General features: G+C 59.0%; 1 protein-coding gene across 19 annotated transcripts in view; it reads right to left on the minus strand.

Annotated features, from left to right (window-relative positions):
- Positions 1-18,019, minus strand: part of ank3b (ankyrin 3b) — an 878,328-nt gene that overhangs the window by 99,327 nt on the left and 760,982 nt on the right. For all 19 annotated transcript variants that reach the window (XM_085994929.1, XM_085994938.1, XM_085994933.1 and 16 more), the window contains one exon: positions 15,761-15,854. In XM_085994929.1, the coding sequence (XP_085851055.1) occupies positions 15,761-15,854 (94 nt within the window). The remainder of the gene's footprint in view (positions 1-15,760; positions 15,855-18,019) is intronic.

Here is an 18,019-nt window from a genome sequence, read left to right on the forward strand (position 1 = left end):
CGGACGGAAGGTCGGGGGGGAGAGATCGCTCGCGGACGGAAGGTCGGGGGGGAGAGATCGCTCGCGGACGGAAGGTCGGGGGGGAGAGATCGCTCGCGGACGGAAGGTCGGGGGGGAGAGATCGCTCGCGGACGGAAGGTCGGGGGGGAGAGATCGCTCGCGGACGGAAGGTCGGGGGGGAGAGATCGCTCGCGGACGGAAGGTCGGGGGGGAGAGATCGCTCGCGGACGGAAGGTCGGGGGGGAGAGATCGCTCGCGGACGGAAGGTCGGGGGGGAGAGATCGCTCGCGGACGGAAGGTCGGGGGGGAGAGATCGCTCGCGGACGGAAGGTCGGGGGGGAGAGATCGCTCGCGGACGGAAGGTCGGGGGGGAGAGATCGCTCGCGGACGGAAGGTCGGGGGGGAGAGATCGCTCGCGGACGGAAGGTCGGGGGGGAGAGATCGCTCGCGGACGGAAGGTCGGGGGGGAGAGATCGCTCGCGGACGGAAGGTCGGGGGGGAGAGATCGCTCGCGGACGGAAGGTCGGGGGGGAGAGATCGCTCGCGGACGGAAGGTCGGGGGGGAGAGATCGCTCGCGGACGGAAGGTCGGGGGGGAGAGATCGCTCGCGGACGGAAGGTCGGGGGGGAGAGATCGCTCGCGGACGGAAGGTCGGGGGGGAGAGATCGCTCGCGGACGGAAGGTCGGGGGGGAGAGATCGCTCGCGGACGGAAGGTCGGGGGGGAGAGATCGCTCGCGGACGGAAGGTCGGGGGGGGAGAGATCGCTCGCGGACGGAAGGTCGGGGGGGAGAGATCGCTCGCGGACGGAAGGTCGGGGGGGAGAGATCGCTCGCGGACGGAAGGTCGGGGGGGAGAGATCGCTCGCGGACGGAAGGTCGGGGGGAGAGATCGCTCGCGGACGGAAGGTCGGGGGGGAGAGATCGCTCGCGGACGGAAGGTCGGGGGGAGAGATCGCTCGCGGACGGAAGGTCGGGGGGAGAGATCGCTCGCGGACGGAAGGTCGGGGGGGAGAGATCGCTCGCGGACGGAAGGTCGGGGGGGAGAGATCGCTCGCGGACGGAAGGTCGGGGGGGAGAGATCGCTCGCGGACGGAAGGTCGGGGGGGAGAGATCGCTCGCGGACGGAAGGTCGGGGGGGAGAGATCGCTCGCGGACGGAAGGTCGGGGGGGAGAGATCGCTCGCGGACGGAAGGTCGGGGGGGAGAGATCGCTCGCGGACGGAAGGTCGGGGGGGAGAGATCGCTCGCGGACGGAAGGTCGGGGGGGAGAGATCGCTCGCGGACGGAAGGTCGGGGGGGAGAGATCGCTCGCGGACGGAAGGTCGGGGGGGAGAGATCGCTCGCGGACGGAAGGTCGGGGGGGAGAGATCGCTCGCGGACGGAAGGTCGGGGGGGAGAGATCGCTCGCGGACGGAAGGTCGGGGGGGAGAGATCGCTCGCGGACGGAAGGTCGGGGGGGAGAGATCGCTCGCGGACGGAAGGTCGGGGGGGAGAGATCGCTCGCGGACGGAAGGTCGGGGGGGAGAGATCGCTCGCGGACGGAAGGTCGGGGGGGAGAGATCGCTCGCGGACGGAAGGTCGGGGGGGAGAGATCGCTCGCGGACGGAAGGTCGGGGGGGAGAGATCGCTCGCGGACGGAAGGTCGGGGGGGAGAGATCGCTCGCGGACGGAAGGTCGGGGGGGAGAGATCGCTCGCGGACGGAAGGTCGGGGGGGAGAGATCGCTCGCGGACGGAAGGTCGGGGGGGAGAGATCGCTCGCGGACGGAAGGTCGGGGGGGAGAGATCGCTCGCGGACGGAAGGTCGGGGGGGAGAGATCGCTCGCGGACGGAAGGTCGGGGGGGAGAGATCGCTCGCGGACGGAAGGTCGGGGGGGAGAGATCGCTCGCGGACGGAAGGTCGGGGGGGAGAGATCGCTCGCGGACGGAAGGTCGGGGGGGAGAGATCGCTCGCGGACGGAAGGTCGGGGGGGAGAGATCGCTCGCGGACGGAAGGTCGGGGGGGAGAGATCGCTCGCGGACGGAAGGTCGGGGGGGAGAGATCGCTCGCGGACGGAAGGTCGGGGGGGAGAGATCGCTCGCGGACGGAAGGTCGGGGGGGAGAGATCGCTCGCGGACGGAAGGTCGGGGGGGAGAGATCGCTCGCGGACGGAAGGTCGGGGGGGAGAGATCGCTCGCGGACGGAAGGTCGGGGGGGAGAGATCGCTCGCGGACGGAAGGTCGGGGGGGAGAGATCGCTCGCGGACGGAAGGTCGGGGGGGAGAGATCGCTCGCGGACGGAAGGTCGGGGGGGAGAGATCGCTCGCGGACGGAAGGTCGGGGGGGAGAGATCGCTCGCGGACGGAAGGTCGGGGGGGAGAGATCGCTCGCGGACGGAAGGTCGGGGGGGAGAGATCGCTCGCGGACGGAAGGTCGGGGGGGAGAGATCGCTCGCGGACGGAAGGTCGGGGGGGAGAGATCGCTCGCGGACGGAAGGTCGGGGGGGAGAGATCGCTCGCGGACGGAAGGTCGGGGGGGAGAGATCGCTCGCGGACGGAAGGTCGGGGGGGAGAGATCGCTCGCGGACGGAAGGTCGGGGGGGAGAGATCGCTCGCGGACGGAAGGTCGGGGGGGAGAGATCGCTCGCGGACGGAAGGTCGGGGGGGAGAGATCGCTCGCGGACGGAAGGTCGGGGGGGAGAGATCGCTCGCGGACGGAAGGTCGGGGGGGAGAGATCGCTCGCGGACGGAAGGTCGGGGGGGAGAGATCGCTCGCGGACGGAAGGTCGGGGGGGAGAGATCGCTCGCGGACGGAAGGTCGGGGGGGAGAGATCGCTCGCGGACGGAAGGTCGGGGGGGAGAGATCGCTCGCGGACGGAAGGTCGGGGGGGAGAGATCGCTCGCGGACGGAAGGTCGGGGGGGAGAGATCGCTCGCGGACGGAAGGTCGGGGGGGAGAGATCGCTCGCGGACGGAAGGTCGGGGGGGAGAGATCGCTCGCGGACGGAAGGTCGGGGGGGAGAGATCGCTCGCGGACGGAAGGTCGGGGGGGAGAGATCGCTCGCGGACGGAAGGTCGGGGGGGAGAGATCGCTCGCGGACGGAAGGTCGGGGGGGAGAGATCGCTCGCGGACGGAAGGTCGGGGGGGAGAGATCGCTCGCGGACGGAAGGTCGGGGGGGAGAGATCGCTCGCGGACGGAAGGTCGGGGGGGAGAGATCGCTCGCGGACGGAAGGTCGGGGGGGAGAGATCGCTCGCGGACGGAAGGTCGGGGGGGAGAGATCGCTCGCGGACGGAAGGTCGGGGGGGAGAGATCGCTCGCGGACGGAAGGTCGGGGGGGAGAGATCGCTCGCGGACGGAAGGTCGGGGGGGAGAGATCGCTCGCGGACGGAAGGTCGGGGGGGAGAGATCGCTCGCGGACGGAAGGTCGGGGGGGAGAGATCGCTCGCGGACGGAAGGTCGGGGGGGAGAGATCGCTCGCGGACGGAAGGTCGGGGGGGAGAGATCGCTCGCGGACGGAAGGTCGGGGGGGAGAGATCGCTCGCGGACGGAAGGTCGGGGGGGAGAGATCGCTCGCGGACGGAAGGTCGGGGGGGAGAGATCGCTCGCGGACGGAAGGTCGGGGGGGAGAGATCGCTCGCGGACGGAAGGTCGGGGGGGAGAGATCGCTCGCGGACGGAAGGTCGGGGGGGAGAGATCGCTCGCGGACGGAAGGTCGGGGGGGAGAGATCGCTCGCGGACGGAAGGTCGGGGGGGAGAGATCGCTCGCGGACGGAAGGTCGGGGGGAGAGATCGCTCGCGGACGGAAGGTCGGGGGGGAGAGATCGCTCGCGGACGGAAGGTCGGGGGGGAGAGATCGCTCGCGGACGGAAGGTCGGGGGGGAGAGATCGCTCGCGGACGGAAGGTCGGGGGGAGAGATCGCTCGCGGACGGAAGGTCGGGGGGGAGAGATCGCTCGCGGACGGAAGGTCGGGGGGGAGAGATCGCTCGCGGACGGAAGGTCGGGGGGGAGAGATCGCTCGCGGACGGAAGGTCGGGGGGGAGAGATCGCTCGCGGACGGAAGGTCGGGGGGGAGAGATCGCTCGCGGACGGAAGGTCGGGGGGGAGAGATCGCTCGCGGACGGAAGGTCGGGGGGGAGAGATCGCTCGCGGACGGAAGGTCGGGGGGGAGAGATCGCTCGCGGACGGAAGGTCGGGGGGGGAGAGATCGCTCGCGGACGGAAGGTCGGGGGGGAGAGATCGCTCGCGGACGGAAGGTCGGGGGGGAGAGATCGCTCGCGGACGGAAGGTCGGGGGGGAGAGATCGCTCGCGGACGGAAGGTCGGGGGGGAGAGATCGCTCGCGGACGGAAGGTCGGGGGGGAGAGATCGCTCGCGGACGGAAGGTCGGGGGGGAGAGATCGCTCGCGGACGGAAGGTCGGGGGGGAGAGATCGCTCGCGGACGGAAGGTCGGGGGGGAGAGATCGCTCGCGGACGGAAGGTCGGGGGGGAGAGATCGCTCGCGGACGGAAGGTCGGGGGGGAGAGATCGCTCGCGGACGGAAGGTCGGGGGGGAGAGATCGCTCGCGGACGGAAGGTCGGGGGGGAGAGATCGCTCGCGGACGGAAGGTCGGGGGGGAGAGATCGCTCGCGGACGGAAGGTCGGGGGGGAGAGATCGCTCGCGGACGGAAGGTCGGGGGGGAGAGATCGCTCGCGGACGGAAGGTCGGGGGGGAGAGATCGCTCGCGGACGGAAGGTCGGGGGGGAGAGATCGCTCGCGGACGGAAGGTCGGGGGGGAGAGATCGCTCGCGGACGGAAGGTCGGGGGGGAGAGATCGCTCGCGGACGGAAGGTCGGGGGGGAGAGATCGCTCGCGGACGGAAGGTCGGGGGGGAGAGATCGCTCGCGGACGGAAGGTCGGGGGGGAGAGATCGCTCGCGGACGGAAGGTCGGGGGGGAGAGATCGCTCGCGGACGGAAGGTCGGGGGGGAGAGATCGCTCGCGGACGGAAGGTCGGGGGGGAGAGATCGCTCGCGGACGGAAGGTCGGGGGGGAGAGATCGCTCGCGGACGGAAGGTCGGGGGGGAGAGATCGCTCGCGGACGGAAGGTCGGGGGGAGAGATCGCTCGCGGACGGAAGGTCGGGGGGGAGAGATCGCTCGCGGACGGAAGGTCGGGGGGGAGAGATCGCTCGCGGACGGAAGGTCGGGGGGGAGAGATCGCTCGCGGACGGAAGGTCGGGGGGGAGAGATCGCTCGCGGACGGAAGGTCGGGGGGGAGAGATCGCTCGCGGACGGAAGGTCGGGGGGGAGAGATCGCTCGCGGACGGAAGGTCGGGGGGGAGAGATCGCTCGCGGACGGAAGGTCGGGGGGGAGAGATCGCTCGCGGACGGAAGGTCGGGGGGGAGAGATCGCTCGCGGACGGAAGGTCGGGGGGGAGAGATCGCTCGCGGACGGAAGGTCGGGGGGGGAGAGATCGCTCGCGGACGGAAGGTCGGGGGGGAGAGATCGCTCGCGGACGGAAGGTCGGGGGGGAGAGATCGCTCGCGGACGGAAGGTCGGGGGGGAGAGATCGCTCGCGGACGGAAGGTCGGGGGGGAGAGATCGCTCGCGGACGGAAGGTCGGGGGGGAGAGATCGCTCGCGGACGGAAGGTCGGGGGGGAGAGATCGCTCGCGGACGGAAGGTCGGGGGGGAGAGATCGCTCGCGGACGGAAGGTCGGGGGGGAGAGATCGCTCGCGGACGGAAGGTCGGGGGGGGAGAGATCGCTCGCGGACGGAAGGTCGGGGGGGAGAGATCGCTCGCGGACGGAAGGTCGGGGGGGAGAGATCGCTCGCGGACGGAAGGTCGGGGGGGAGAGATCGCTCGCGGACGGAAGGTCGGGGGGGAGAGATCGCTCGCGGACGGAAGGTCGGGGGGGAGAGATCGCTCGCGGACGGAAGGTCGGGGGGGAGAGATCGCTCGCGGACGGAAGGTCGGGGGGGAGAGATCGCTCGCGGACGGAAGGTCGGGGGGGAGAGATCGCTCGCGGACGGAAGGTCGGGGGGGAGAGATCGCTCGCGGACGGAAGGTCGGGGGGGAGAGATCGCTCGCGGACGGAAGGTCGGGGGGAGAGATCGCTCGCGGACGGAAGGTCGGGGGGGAGAGATCGCTCGCGGACGGAAGGTCGGGGGGGAGAGATCGCTCGCGGACGGAAGGTCGGGGGGGAGAGATCGCTCGCGACGGAAGGTCGGGGGGAGAGATCGCTCGCGGACGGAAGGTCGGGGGGGAGAGATCGCTCGCGGACGGAAGGTCGGGGGGGAGAGATCGCTCGCGGACGGAAGGTCGGGGGGGAGAGATCGCTCGCGGACGGAAGGTCGGGGGGGAGAGATCGCTCGCGGACGGAAGGTCGGGGGGGAGAGATCGCTCGCGGACGGAAGGTCGGGGGGGAGAGATCGCTCGCGGACGGAAGGTCGGGGGGGGAGAGATCGCTCGCGGACGGAAGGTCGGGGGGGAGAGATCGCTCGCGGACGGAAGGTCGGGGGGGAGAGATCGCTCGCGGACGGAAGGTCGGGGGGGAGAGATCGCTCGCGGACGGAAGGTCGGGGGGGAGAGATCGCTCGCGGACGGAAGGTCGGGGGGAGAGATCGCTCGCGGACGGAAGGTCGGGGGGGAGAGATCGCTCGCGGACGGAAGGTCGGGGGGGAGAGATCGCTCGCGGACGGAAGGTCGGGGGGGAGAGATCGCTCGCGGACGGAAGGTCGGGGGGGAGAGATCGCTCGCGGACGGAAGGTCGGGGGGGAGAGATCGCTCGCGGACGGAAGGTCGGGGGGGAGAGATCGCTCGCGGACGGAAGGTCGGGGGGGAGAGATCGCTCGCGGACGGAAGGTCGGGGGGGAGAGATCGCTCGCGGACGGAAGGTCGGGGGGGAGAGATCGCTCGCGGACGGAAGGTCGGGGGGGAGAGATCGCTCGCGGACGGAAGGTCGGGGGGGAGAGATCGCTCGCGGACGGAAGGTCGGGGGGGAGAGATCGCTCGCGGACGGAAGGTCGGGGGGGAGAGATCGCTCGCGGACGGAAGGTCGGGGGGGAGAGATCGCTCGCGGACGGAAGGTCGGGGGGGAGAGATCGCTCGCGGACGGAAGGTCGGGGGGGAGAGATCGCTCGCGGACGGAAGGTCGGGGGGGAGAGATCGCTCGCGGACGGAAGGTCGGGGGGGAGAGATCGCTCGCGGACGGAAGGTCGGGGGGGAGAGATCGCTCGCGGACGGAAGGTCGGGGGGGAGAGATCGCTCGCGGACGGAAGGTCGGGGGGGAGAGATCGCTCGCGGACGGAAGGTCGGGGGGGAGAGATCGCGGACGGAAGGTCGGGGGGGAGAGATCGCTCGCGGACGGAAGGTCGGGGGGGAGAGATCGCTCGCGGACGGAAGGTCGGGGGGGAGAGATCGCTCGCGGACGGAAGGTCGGGGGGGAGAGATCGCTCGCGGACGGAAGGTCGGGGGGGAGAGATCGCTCGCGGACGGAAGGTCGGGGGGGAGAGATCGCTCGCGGACGGAAGGTCGGGGGGGAGAGATCGCTCGCGGACGGAAGGTCGGGGGGGAGAGATCGCTCGCGGACGGAAGGTCGGGGGGGAGAGATCGCTCGCGGACGGAAGGTCGGGGGGGAGAGATCGCTCGCGGACGGAAGGTCGGGGGGGAGAGATCGCTCGCGGACGGAAGGTCGGGGGGGAGAGATCGCTCGCGGACGGAAGGTCGGGGGGGAGAGATCGCTCGCGGACGGAAGGTCGGGGGGGAGAGATCGCTCGCGGACGGAAGGTCGGGGGGGAGAGATCGCTCGCGGACGGAAGGTCGGGGGGGAGAGATCGCTCGCGGACGGAAGGTCGGGGGGGAGAGATCGCTCGCGGACGGAAGGTCGGGGGGGAGAGATCGCTCGCGGACGGAAGGTCGGGGGGGAGAGATCGCTCGCGGACGGAAGGTCGGGGGGGAGAGATCGCTCGCGGACGGAAGGTCGGGGGGGAGAGATCGCTCGCGGACGGAAGGTCGGGGGGGAGAGATCGCTCGCGGACGGAAGGTCGGGGGGGAGAGATCGCTCGCGGACGGAAGGTCGGGGGGGAGAGATCGCTCGCGGACGGAAGGTCGGGGGGGAGAGATCGCTCGCGGACGGAAGGTCGGGGGGGAGAGATCGCTCGCGGACGGAAGGTCGGGGGGGAGAGATCGCTCGCGGACGGAAGGTCGGGGGGGAGAGATCGCTCGCGGACGGAAGGTCGGGGGGGAGAGATCGCTCGCGGACGGAAGGTCGGGGGGGAGAGATCGCTCGCGGACGGAAGGTCGGGGGGGAGAGATCGCTCGCGGACGGAAGGTCGGGGGGGAGAGATCGCTCGCGGACGGAAGGTCGGGGGGGAGAGATCGCTCGCGGACGGAAGGTCGGGGGGGAGAGATCGCTCGCGGACGGAAGGTCGGGGGGGAGAGATCGCTCGCGGACGGAAGGTCGGGGGGGAGAGATCGCTCGCGGACGGAAGGTCGGGGGGGAGAGATCGCTCGCGGACGGAAGGTCGGGGGGGAGAGATCGCTCGCGGACGGAAGGTCGGGGGGGAGAGATCGCTCGCGGACGGAAGGTCGGGGGGAGGGAGAGATCGCTCGCGGACGGAAGGTCGGGGGGGAGAGATCGCTCGCGGACGGAAGGTCGGGGGGGAGAGATCGCTCGCGGACGGAAGGTCGGGGGGGAGAGATCGCTCGCGGACGGAAGGTCGGGGGGGAGAGATCGCTCGCGGACGGAAGGTCGGGGGGGAGAGATCGCTCGCGGACGGAAGGTCGGGGGGGAGAGATCGCTCGCGGACGGAAGGTCGGGGGGGAGAGATCGCTCGCGGACGGAAGGTCGGGGGGGAGAGATCGCTCGCGGACGGAAGGTCGGGGGGGAGAGATCGCTCGCGGACGGAAGGTCGGGGGGGAGAGATCGCTCGCGGACGGAAGGTCGGGGGGGAGAGATCGCTCGCGGACGGAAGGTCGGGGGGGAGAGATCGCTCGCGGACGGAAGGTCGGGGGGGAGAGATCGCTCGCGGACGGAAGGTCGGGGGGGAGAGATCGCTCGCGGACGGAAGGTCGGGGGGGAGAGATCGCTCGCGGACGGAAGGTCGGGGGGGAGAGATCGCTCGCGGACGGAAGGTCGGGGGGGAGAGATCGCTCGCGGACGGAAGGTCGGGGGGGAGAGATCGCTCGCGGACGGAAGGTCGGGGGGGAGAGATCGCGGACGGAAGGTCGGGGGGGAGAGATCGCGGACGGAAGGTCGGGGGGGAGAGATCGCGGACGGAAGGTCGGGGGGGAGAGATCGCGGACGGAAGGTCGGGGGGGAGAGATCGCGGACGGAAGGTCGGGGGGGAGAGATCGCGGACGGAAGGTCGGGGGGGAGAGATCGCGGACGGAAGGTCGGGGGGGAGAGATCGCGGACGGAAGGTCGGGGGGGAGAGATCGCGGACGGAAGGTCGGGGGGGAGAGATCGCGGACGGAAGGTCGGGGGGGAGAGATCGCGGACGGAAGGTCGGGGGGGGGAGAGATCGCGGACGGAAGGTCGGGGGGGAGAGATCGCGGACGGAAGGTCGGGGGGGAGAGATCGCGGACGGAAGGTCGGGGGGGGGGGGAGAGATCGCGGATGGAAGGTCGGGGGGGGGGGAAGAGATCGCGGATGGAAGGTCGGGGGGGGGGAAAGAGATCGCGGATGGAAGGTCGGGGGGGGGGAAGAGATCGCGGATGGAAGGTCGGGGGGGAGAGATCGCAGATGGGAGGTCGGGGGGGGGGCAGAGATCGCGGATGTAAGGTCGGTGGGTGGTGGTGGGGAGATCGTGGACGGAAGGTCGGGGGGTCGTGGAGGGGGGGGTGTGGGATCGTGGATGGAAGGTCCAGCTGGATCCGTTCTCTCCCGCCTCCCTTCAGTTGCCCTGGGAAATCCGTGTTGGGAGACATAAAATTCAATGCAAAAAGACCTCATTAACATCTCATAAAGGATGTTACTTGCTGCAATAAGTACCCACCCGCCTGCATTAATTAAGGTGTCGACTGCGAGAAGGTTACTCACCAGGTATACAAATGAGCCTCCGTTAAACCCGGATGTGGGCGCGTTGGAGCAGGGTTGCAGTCGTGTTCTAAAAAAACATTTTAACTACCCACCCGCCCCCAACCTACCCGTTCTTGGGGGTTAAAATTCTCCCCGCATATGTCTCAGTGTTGTGGAAAACAGACAGACATAAAAGTCCCCAGGCATGAATAGATGAAAGGATTAGAGGCTTTACCCCAACAGGAGTCCACAAAGGACAGGAATTCAAACTGTAGTGCCCAATATTTTGAATAATATCTCATTGATTTGCATTCCACAGCAATCCAACTTTAGAGATGTCTGAAACAGCGATGATACACTTCATGTTGAAGCTGAATACTGGTTGTAATATGTTAGTCCATATTACAACAATTTGCATTTATATAGCACCTTTAACATCGTAAAATGTCCCAAGGCGCTTCACAAAATTTGATACCGAGCCAAAGGGGATGATGTTTGGACAGGTGACCAAGGGTTTAGTCAAATAGGTAGATTTTAAGTAACATATTAAAAGAAGAGGGGTGAAGAGGTTTAGGGAGGGAATTCCAGAGCTTAGGGCCTAGACGGCTGAAGGTACTGCCACCAATGGTGGGACACAGGAAGTCGGGGATGCACAACAGGCCAGAGTTGGAGGAATGCAGAGTTCTCAGAGGGCTGTAGGAGTTTACAGAGATAGGGAGCAGTGAGGCCATGGAGGAAATTTTGAATTCGAGGCGTTGTTGGACCGGGAGCCAACGTAGGTCAGTGGGCACTTATGTGAGGTCACAAGCACTGTCCACATGCTGCTTCATTACTCCAATAGTTACAGTATTACAGTGGGAAAAGTACACCACATAAACCTAAAGGGCAATAAGCCTAAAGGGTAACAGAGACAAGCTTTTCCAACAGAATTCTATAAGCCTAGTTCAAATTAGTATTTAGAAATCTAGTGCTTTAGTTCAAAAGGCATAATTATTGTGGGACTATGTTGCTCAAGACTTTTAAATGACGCACGTTTCTTTTCAACATTTTGCAACAGTAAAAGAGCTGTACATCTGTTTAACTGAAAATGAAAAAAAAAAGTTATTTTTGTGTGTCTAGTGTGATGTTAATTATAGTATTTCAGGCAGGTCTCCAGGTGGTGAGCTTTGTACTTCTACACAATGCTAACAATCCATTCCTCCTGGATTAAGTCAAATCCTGGGAAGAGAGGAAGGATTTTTTTGAGGGAAAAAATAAAGTGAAAATTGGGGGGGGGAATGCACAGCCATCTTAAAATTGCTAAGCGGGAGTGGTGACACCGAATTTACAACAGACCCAGGAGAGCTAACTAATAACCAGCTACACTAATCAAATCATGGATTTGGAAAATCCACACAATGCTAAAAATACCATTAAAACAGAAAGCAGGTGACTGGAGCTGGGGTGAGGCGTTTCAGTACAATTTGACAGAGGTGTTCAAAATTATGAGAGGATTTGATAAGGTAAGTAGGGAAAAACTGCTTCCACTGGTCAGTGAGTCAGGAACTAGAGGGAATAAATTCATCATAATCAGAACGAAGGGTTTTTTTTTTACACCAAGGGTTGTTAGCTCATGCAATGTCCTACCAGAAACAGTGGTGGGAGCAGATCAATAACAGCTTTTAAAATGAAAGTGGATAAATATTGGAAAAAGAAACATTTTAAAAGGGTATAGGGAAAAGGCAGAGGAATGGGATTACAACACCAACAACGTGTATTTTTATATAGGGCTTTTAACACAGTAAAACATCCCAACACACTTCACAGGAGTATTATAAAACAAAAAAATTGACACTGAGCCACACAAGGATAAATTAGGGCAGGCGACCAAAAGTTTGGTCAAAGAGGTAGGTTTTAAGGAGCGTCTTAAAGGAGGAAAGAGAGGTAGCGAGGCGGAGAGGTTTAGGCAGGGAATTCCAGAGCTTAGGGCCTAGGCAACAGAAGGCACGACCACCAATGGCTGAGCGATTATAATCAGGGATGCTCAAGAGGGCAGAATTAGAGGAGCGCAGATATCTCGGGGGGTTGTGGGGCTGGAGGAGATTACAGAGATATGGAGGGGCGAGGCCATGGAGGGACTTGAAAACAAGGATGAGAATTTTGAAATTGAGGCGTTGCTTAACCGGGAGCCAATGTAGGTCAGCGAGCACAGGGGTGATTGGCAAACGGAACTTGGTGCAAGTTAGGACACGGGCAGCCGAGTTTTGGGTGACCTCAAGATTATGTAGGATAGAATATGGGAGGCCAGCCAGGAGTGCGTTGGAATAGTCAAGTCTAGAGGTAACAAAGGCATGGATGAGGGTTTCAGCAGCGGGTGAGCTGAGGCAAGGGCGGAGATGGGCGATGTTACAGAGGTGTAAATAAGCGGTCTTAGTTATGCTGCGGATGTGTGGTCGGAAGATCATTTCAGGGTCAAATAGCTCATGCAGTATGCAGACACAGGCACGATGGGCCGAATGGCCTCTTTCTGTGCTGTAAAACTGTATGATCCTAACCCCACCATTCGGAAACTAAAAGGTTTATAAACGAATTAAACATTAGGCCTGACAATTTTTGTTTAAAAAATGCAATTGTACAAATGTAATATCTAGTTAACTTTAACCTGCCTGGCTTTAATCAGCAAGCTAGCAGAAAGCAATTGCTTACCTTCAGCGAGTTGCTCACTATTGGTCTACCCATGGAATGTGCAAGCTCTGGTTGGAAACCCTGCTGAACCAGGAGGAAAAGAGAGTTGCCCTTTAACCTCAAAACTCTCTCTCAGGAACCTGGAAGTTGGCAAGTATGAAGGCTGCACCAGCAGACAGAAGTGACGCTTTGGCAAAGGTTCTTTAACAATTTAACAGCAGCCTCCACTGTTACCGATCCCTGGTTTGAGCTTGCATGCTTGCCCGAGACTGGAACTATAAGGTTTAAAACAGTAAGAGGAGATTTTCTCTCCGTGTAGTTAAACTGTAAATGCACTTTAAAAACACACTTACAATTTTACTGCACACAGAGCAAGGCTGTCCCCCGATAACAAGTTTTAAAAAAAATAATCTCCCCTCCGACACTGCATTCCATTGTGTTTGGACTTTCTCCTCAGGTGATGTGCTGTTCCCCTGGCGACAGGGAGAGGAAAGCAACTCGCTCCCATTAATAAGTGGCCACAAAAACTATTGCTGTTGAATTTGTGCAACAAAATGATACAGTAGTAAGAGTAAGGAAACCTCCGACAATCAACAGAAGGGGCCCGCACTTCATTTCAGTCGAAGACACCGCTTACCAATTAATGTTAAACTGGCTGGTTTTCCCGATGAACCTATAATAATTACAATTGATTGTTGAAATTTGGCTTAAAAAAAACCACAATCGTTTCTTCCTTCCCGTTACCCTGGCTTTGCAGCTAGGCTGTCAAGCAAGTGAAGTAATGATTAGAAAATAAAACATGTGTTCCTTGTCCCAGGTGTTAAGGATATAATGCATTACCCGGTAACAGCTTTACCTAACATTGGGAGAGCTTCCATCCAAGATTAAAGCCATCCAACATGACTACTGATTCTTGGCATTGAATATCTGGAGCTTAGTTTTTCATGCATGTGCTGCCAGATTCATTTGTAGTTGTGTATAACATTCCAGGGCATATTATGGGCAAATGCTGGAAATTTATAACAGAATGTCCTACAGGTACAAGTTTTGTTGCCAAATAACTCAACATCAATGTTTTGAGCTGTACAAGAGCGACTGGGTGCTCGAAAAGTGTTGCATTACCGTGTAAAACTTCTGCACTTTAAACAGTTTTATTAACTGCACCTCCCAACTCATCAGGCAAGGGAGTTCCAGGATTCTGACCTAGCGACGATGAAGGATCAGCGATATACTTCTAAGTCAGGATGGTGTGTGACTTGGAGGGGAACTTGGAAGTGTTGGTGTTTCCATGCGCCTGCTGCCCTTGTCCTTCTAGGTGGAAGAGGTCGTGGGTTTGGGAGGTGCTGCCGAAGAAGCCTTGGTGAGTTGCTGCAGTGCATCTTGTAGATGGTACACACTGCAGCCACGGTACGCCAGTGGTGGAGGGAGTGAATGTTTAAGGTGGTGGATTGGGTGCCAATCAAGCGGGCTGCTTTCAGAATCAATTCTACTAGAAATAGTCCCTGCAATATACTGAGGCATCCGATCGGCTGGACTCTGCCTGAATTATAATGAGGCCGTTTCCAGTGGTAACTAAGGGGCAGCAGCACAGGTACATGACGACAACGTACACTGTTGTTATGGTACTGGACTGGCAACCCAAAGGTCAGGAGTTCAAATCCCACCATGGCAAGTTGTGAAACTGAATTCAATAAATCTGTGGGTTGGCACCGGGAAAAAAATGACCATTGTAAAAACCCTAACTGGTTCACTGATGTCCTTCAGGGAAGTGAACCTGCCACCACCCCCCTTCCTGGTACGACCTACACGTGACTCCAGTCCCACACGCTATGTGGCCGACTCCTAATGCCCTTGGGGTAACTAGGGATGGGCAATAAATACTGCCAGTTGGTGTTGCCCATATCCAAGACAAATAGCCTCTGCCACCGCTTTGAGGGAATGTCAGTAGTGGGGAGTTGGGAATTTAACTCAATACAGGCCAGCAACAGAACGACGCAGGCACCAAAAGTGCTGGGGCTGGAAAAAGTGGCAATGAGCGCCATGAAGCTGGGATTACTGTCACTGGCAACTCATTAATATAAAGGGGGTATTAGATAAGGTCTATTTAGCCCAGTTTGTGGATGGCTAAGTTTGCAAAAGGAATGGATGAATGACTGCTATGCTTCATTATTCGAATTTGTGAAGGATTATTAAAACTGAGTGTTACAGTACACAAACGATGGAATAATGAGGTGATCCCGTGAGAAGAAAAGGAGAAGCAGGGGTGAAAAAACTCCACCTCCTTAGAGAATCCATACGAAGGGCACTTTCTTTCACCTTACTCTCAAATTGCTTATTGTTAATGGAAGCAGGGAATTATCTTTGCCCAGCTTCATTATCTCTCATCACAGCAGGAGAAGCCAGTGGCTAAAGTGTCCTGTCTTTGATGAACAATGGGCCCTTATCATCCCAGACCTCTCTGGAACAATGCAAGAAGAAGGGACTTTTATGGATTGAGCTGTTCCCGTAACAACATGTTGCATCGTTAACAGCAGCAAGTGCTCTGTGCGCCTCCAAATATTGTCACAGCAAACTAAAGGTAAATCACACAGTGTGGTTGAGGGCTTGCTACAAATCTAAAAACTGATTAATGTTATCTTCTGACTGAACTGCAGTCTATAGGGTTGGCAGTTTGTGAAAGGCTGACAGAACTATTCAGACTCTGAATGCTTCAGAGAAAAATACATCTTCTCCTATCTAAGTTCACACATTAAAGCAACTAAGCGAGGCCTTTAAAATCAACACTTAGAATTGGCTGATTGAGTGGCTTGTTGAGAAAGAAGCATCAGTTTAAGTCAATGCATCTTCCACATGTGCTCAATCAGATATACCAAACAGCAAAAACATGGTGAGCACTAGGACAATAAGGTGGCAATTTCCTCCCTTTATGGATGTCAAATTCAAACGGTAGTTCTCTCAGTCTGTGGCAACACCTAGCCATGAAATGTGAAAGAGGAGCCGTTAGCTCTGGTGCCACACACTACATTGAAAGCACGGCCTGCATCATTTGAAGTTGTACTCTAAAGCATGCTATAATGATACAATTTCACAGGCGTCTGGCATTCAGATCTGCACTTACCGACTCCTTTGTCAGCTCTTCAATCATGATGCTATCCCTTGCGTACGGACTTCTGTTCAGCGAGTATGACCTGTCCGAACTGAAGGAGCGGAGGCTGTTGTGTTTACAAGTTACCAATCAAGGGGTAGATGATAATCAGACGGGCAGAGGGCGGGTGGAAAGGAAAAAAAAATCATTAATGCATGCAACTTCCAGGAGGGGGTGGGGGGGGGGGGGTCGGGGGGTCATGAAAGGAAACCCACCAACAGCACCCAAAAGAAAACAGAACAAGAGCAACAGAAAAAAGAAACTGTTCTGCAGAGATAATTTGAAAGCAGGTCAAAAGGCAAAAATCTTTGTTTTGATGAACTCAAACAAAAAAGGTTGAAATTACCAAAAAGGAGGGACCCAAACTGACGATGAACAAAACCTGTCCTTCCCCCTCCCCCGCCCACCATCCCAGATTTGACACTGCATGATTACCATGACATTACCATTCCAAATCAGGTTTAAAATTGGCTGCAACAGGGACTCTGAGGCCTGATCGAAGTTTTGGGAAGTGTACCTCATTAACCCTTTCAGCAGCCGCGAGCTGGACTACTCAGCAAGCCAGTTGTGCATCAGTCCAGGTTCTGCCTCGCACAACGGGCCACTGCACTTGCTTCAAGCAGAAACATTTTTCCTGTGGTATTTGTGTGCTAAAAGAGACTCAAGAGACTTTACTTGGCATGACGTGTGTTAACAAAAGACACAATGTGAATTTGAACAAATGAAAAACATGAACAGCAAAAACCTTTGCAATAATTGAAAATGAAGGATCTGCTTTCTAAGATCTGTTGCATTACCACACCTGGCTCTTGTAGAGATTAAATCTGCGAGGCTAAATGCATTGCAAACCAGCTGCATACGTACTTACTTACGTACTAACTACACAGTGACAACAACTTGCATCTATATAGCACCTTTAATGTAGTAAAATGTTCCATGGCGCTTCACAGGAGCATTAATCAAACAAAATTTGACATGAGATATTAGGGCAGGTGACCAAAACCTTGGTCAAAAAGAGGTAGGTTTTAAGGAGAAGAGAGGCAGAGAGGTTGAGATAGAGGGGGAAAATATCGATCACTTGAGTCCCAGCCAATGTAGGCACAACTGTTGCTCCTCAGTCAGGACTGCCCCATAATTTACTTTGAAAAGATTGGCACTGGGCGATCAGATTAACAGAGCCGTTTCACCGGGGGTGATTTGAAAAAAAAAGTTACAAACCACAAAATATCAATAATTGCATTTTTCTCCCCTTCACCTAAAACCTAAACTTGGGTTTCATTCTGAAAGATTCTGAAAACTTTTTTAATTTTTGGTTCTTTTGAAACAGTGACAGATTCTCAAAAATGGGTAAAGGTTAAAAACCGTTTTCAAAACGGTGGCCAATTTTTGGCAAAGAACAACAGGACTTTTTAAATTTCTTTTTTAAAACAAAAAACACTACAACTGATGAACTTAAGGTTAAGCTTTCGGAAGAAAATTACTCTGGAACCCTTGGGTAAAAGCTGCCTCGACCACTGCCCATAGTGTGGTGCTGGCAGCAGGATCTGCTGCAGGGCAGTCCAATCCAATCCTGGTCAGTGTGCATACAAACATACACACCCACAGTTCAACGCAGATACTTGATTCTTCTTCTGCACGTGGTGTTCAAACTCTGTGCAGAAACTTTCTGCGTTTCCATCCCTGTACGGGCAAAAGGAAATCAAAAAGATTTCCCATTTATATAGTGTCCTTCACAACCACAGGAATTCCCAAACCGCTTTATAGCCAATGAAATACTTTTTTTTGACGTGCAGTCATTGTGGTAATGTAGGAAACACGGTAAGAATTTGTGCACAGCAAGGTCCCACATACAATAATGTGGTAATGACCAGATCATCTGTTTTAGTGATGTTGGTTGATACAGTAAATATTGGCCGGGACACTGGGGGGGGGGGGGGGGGGAGGAGAGAACTTCTCTGCTGTTCTGCGAAATAGTGCCGCGGGATCTTTCAAGTCCACCCGAGTGGGCAGACGGGGTCTCGGTTTAATGCCTCATCCGAAAGATGGCACCGCCGACAGTGCAGCACACCCTCAGTGCTGCACTGGAGTGCCAGTCCAGGTTTTCTGTGCAGAGTTTGAACACCACGTGCAGAATAAGAATCGAGTTGTATCTGCGTTGAACTGTGGGTGTGGTTGTTTGTATGCACACTGACCAGGATTGGAATGCCCTGATTTTCTGCACAAGTTTCTGGA

The sequence above is a fragment of the Somniosus microcephalus genome, chromosome 8 (genome assembly GCF_052327205.1).
Source record: "Somniosus microcephalus isolate GS21.2 chromosome 8, FLI_Smic_1.0, whole genome shotgun sequence".
Classification (NCBI taxonomy): Eukaryota; Metazoa; Chordata; class Chondrichthyes; order Squaliformes; family Somniosidae; genus Somniosus; species Somniosus microcephalus.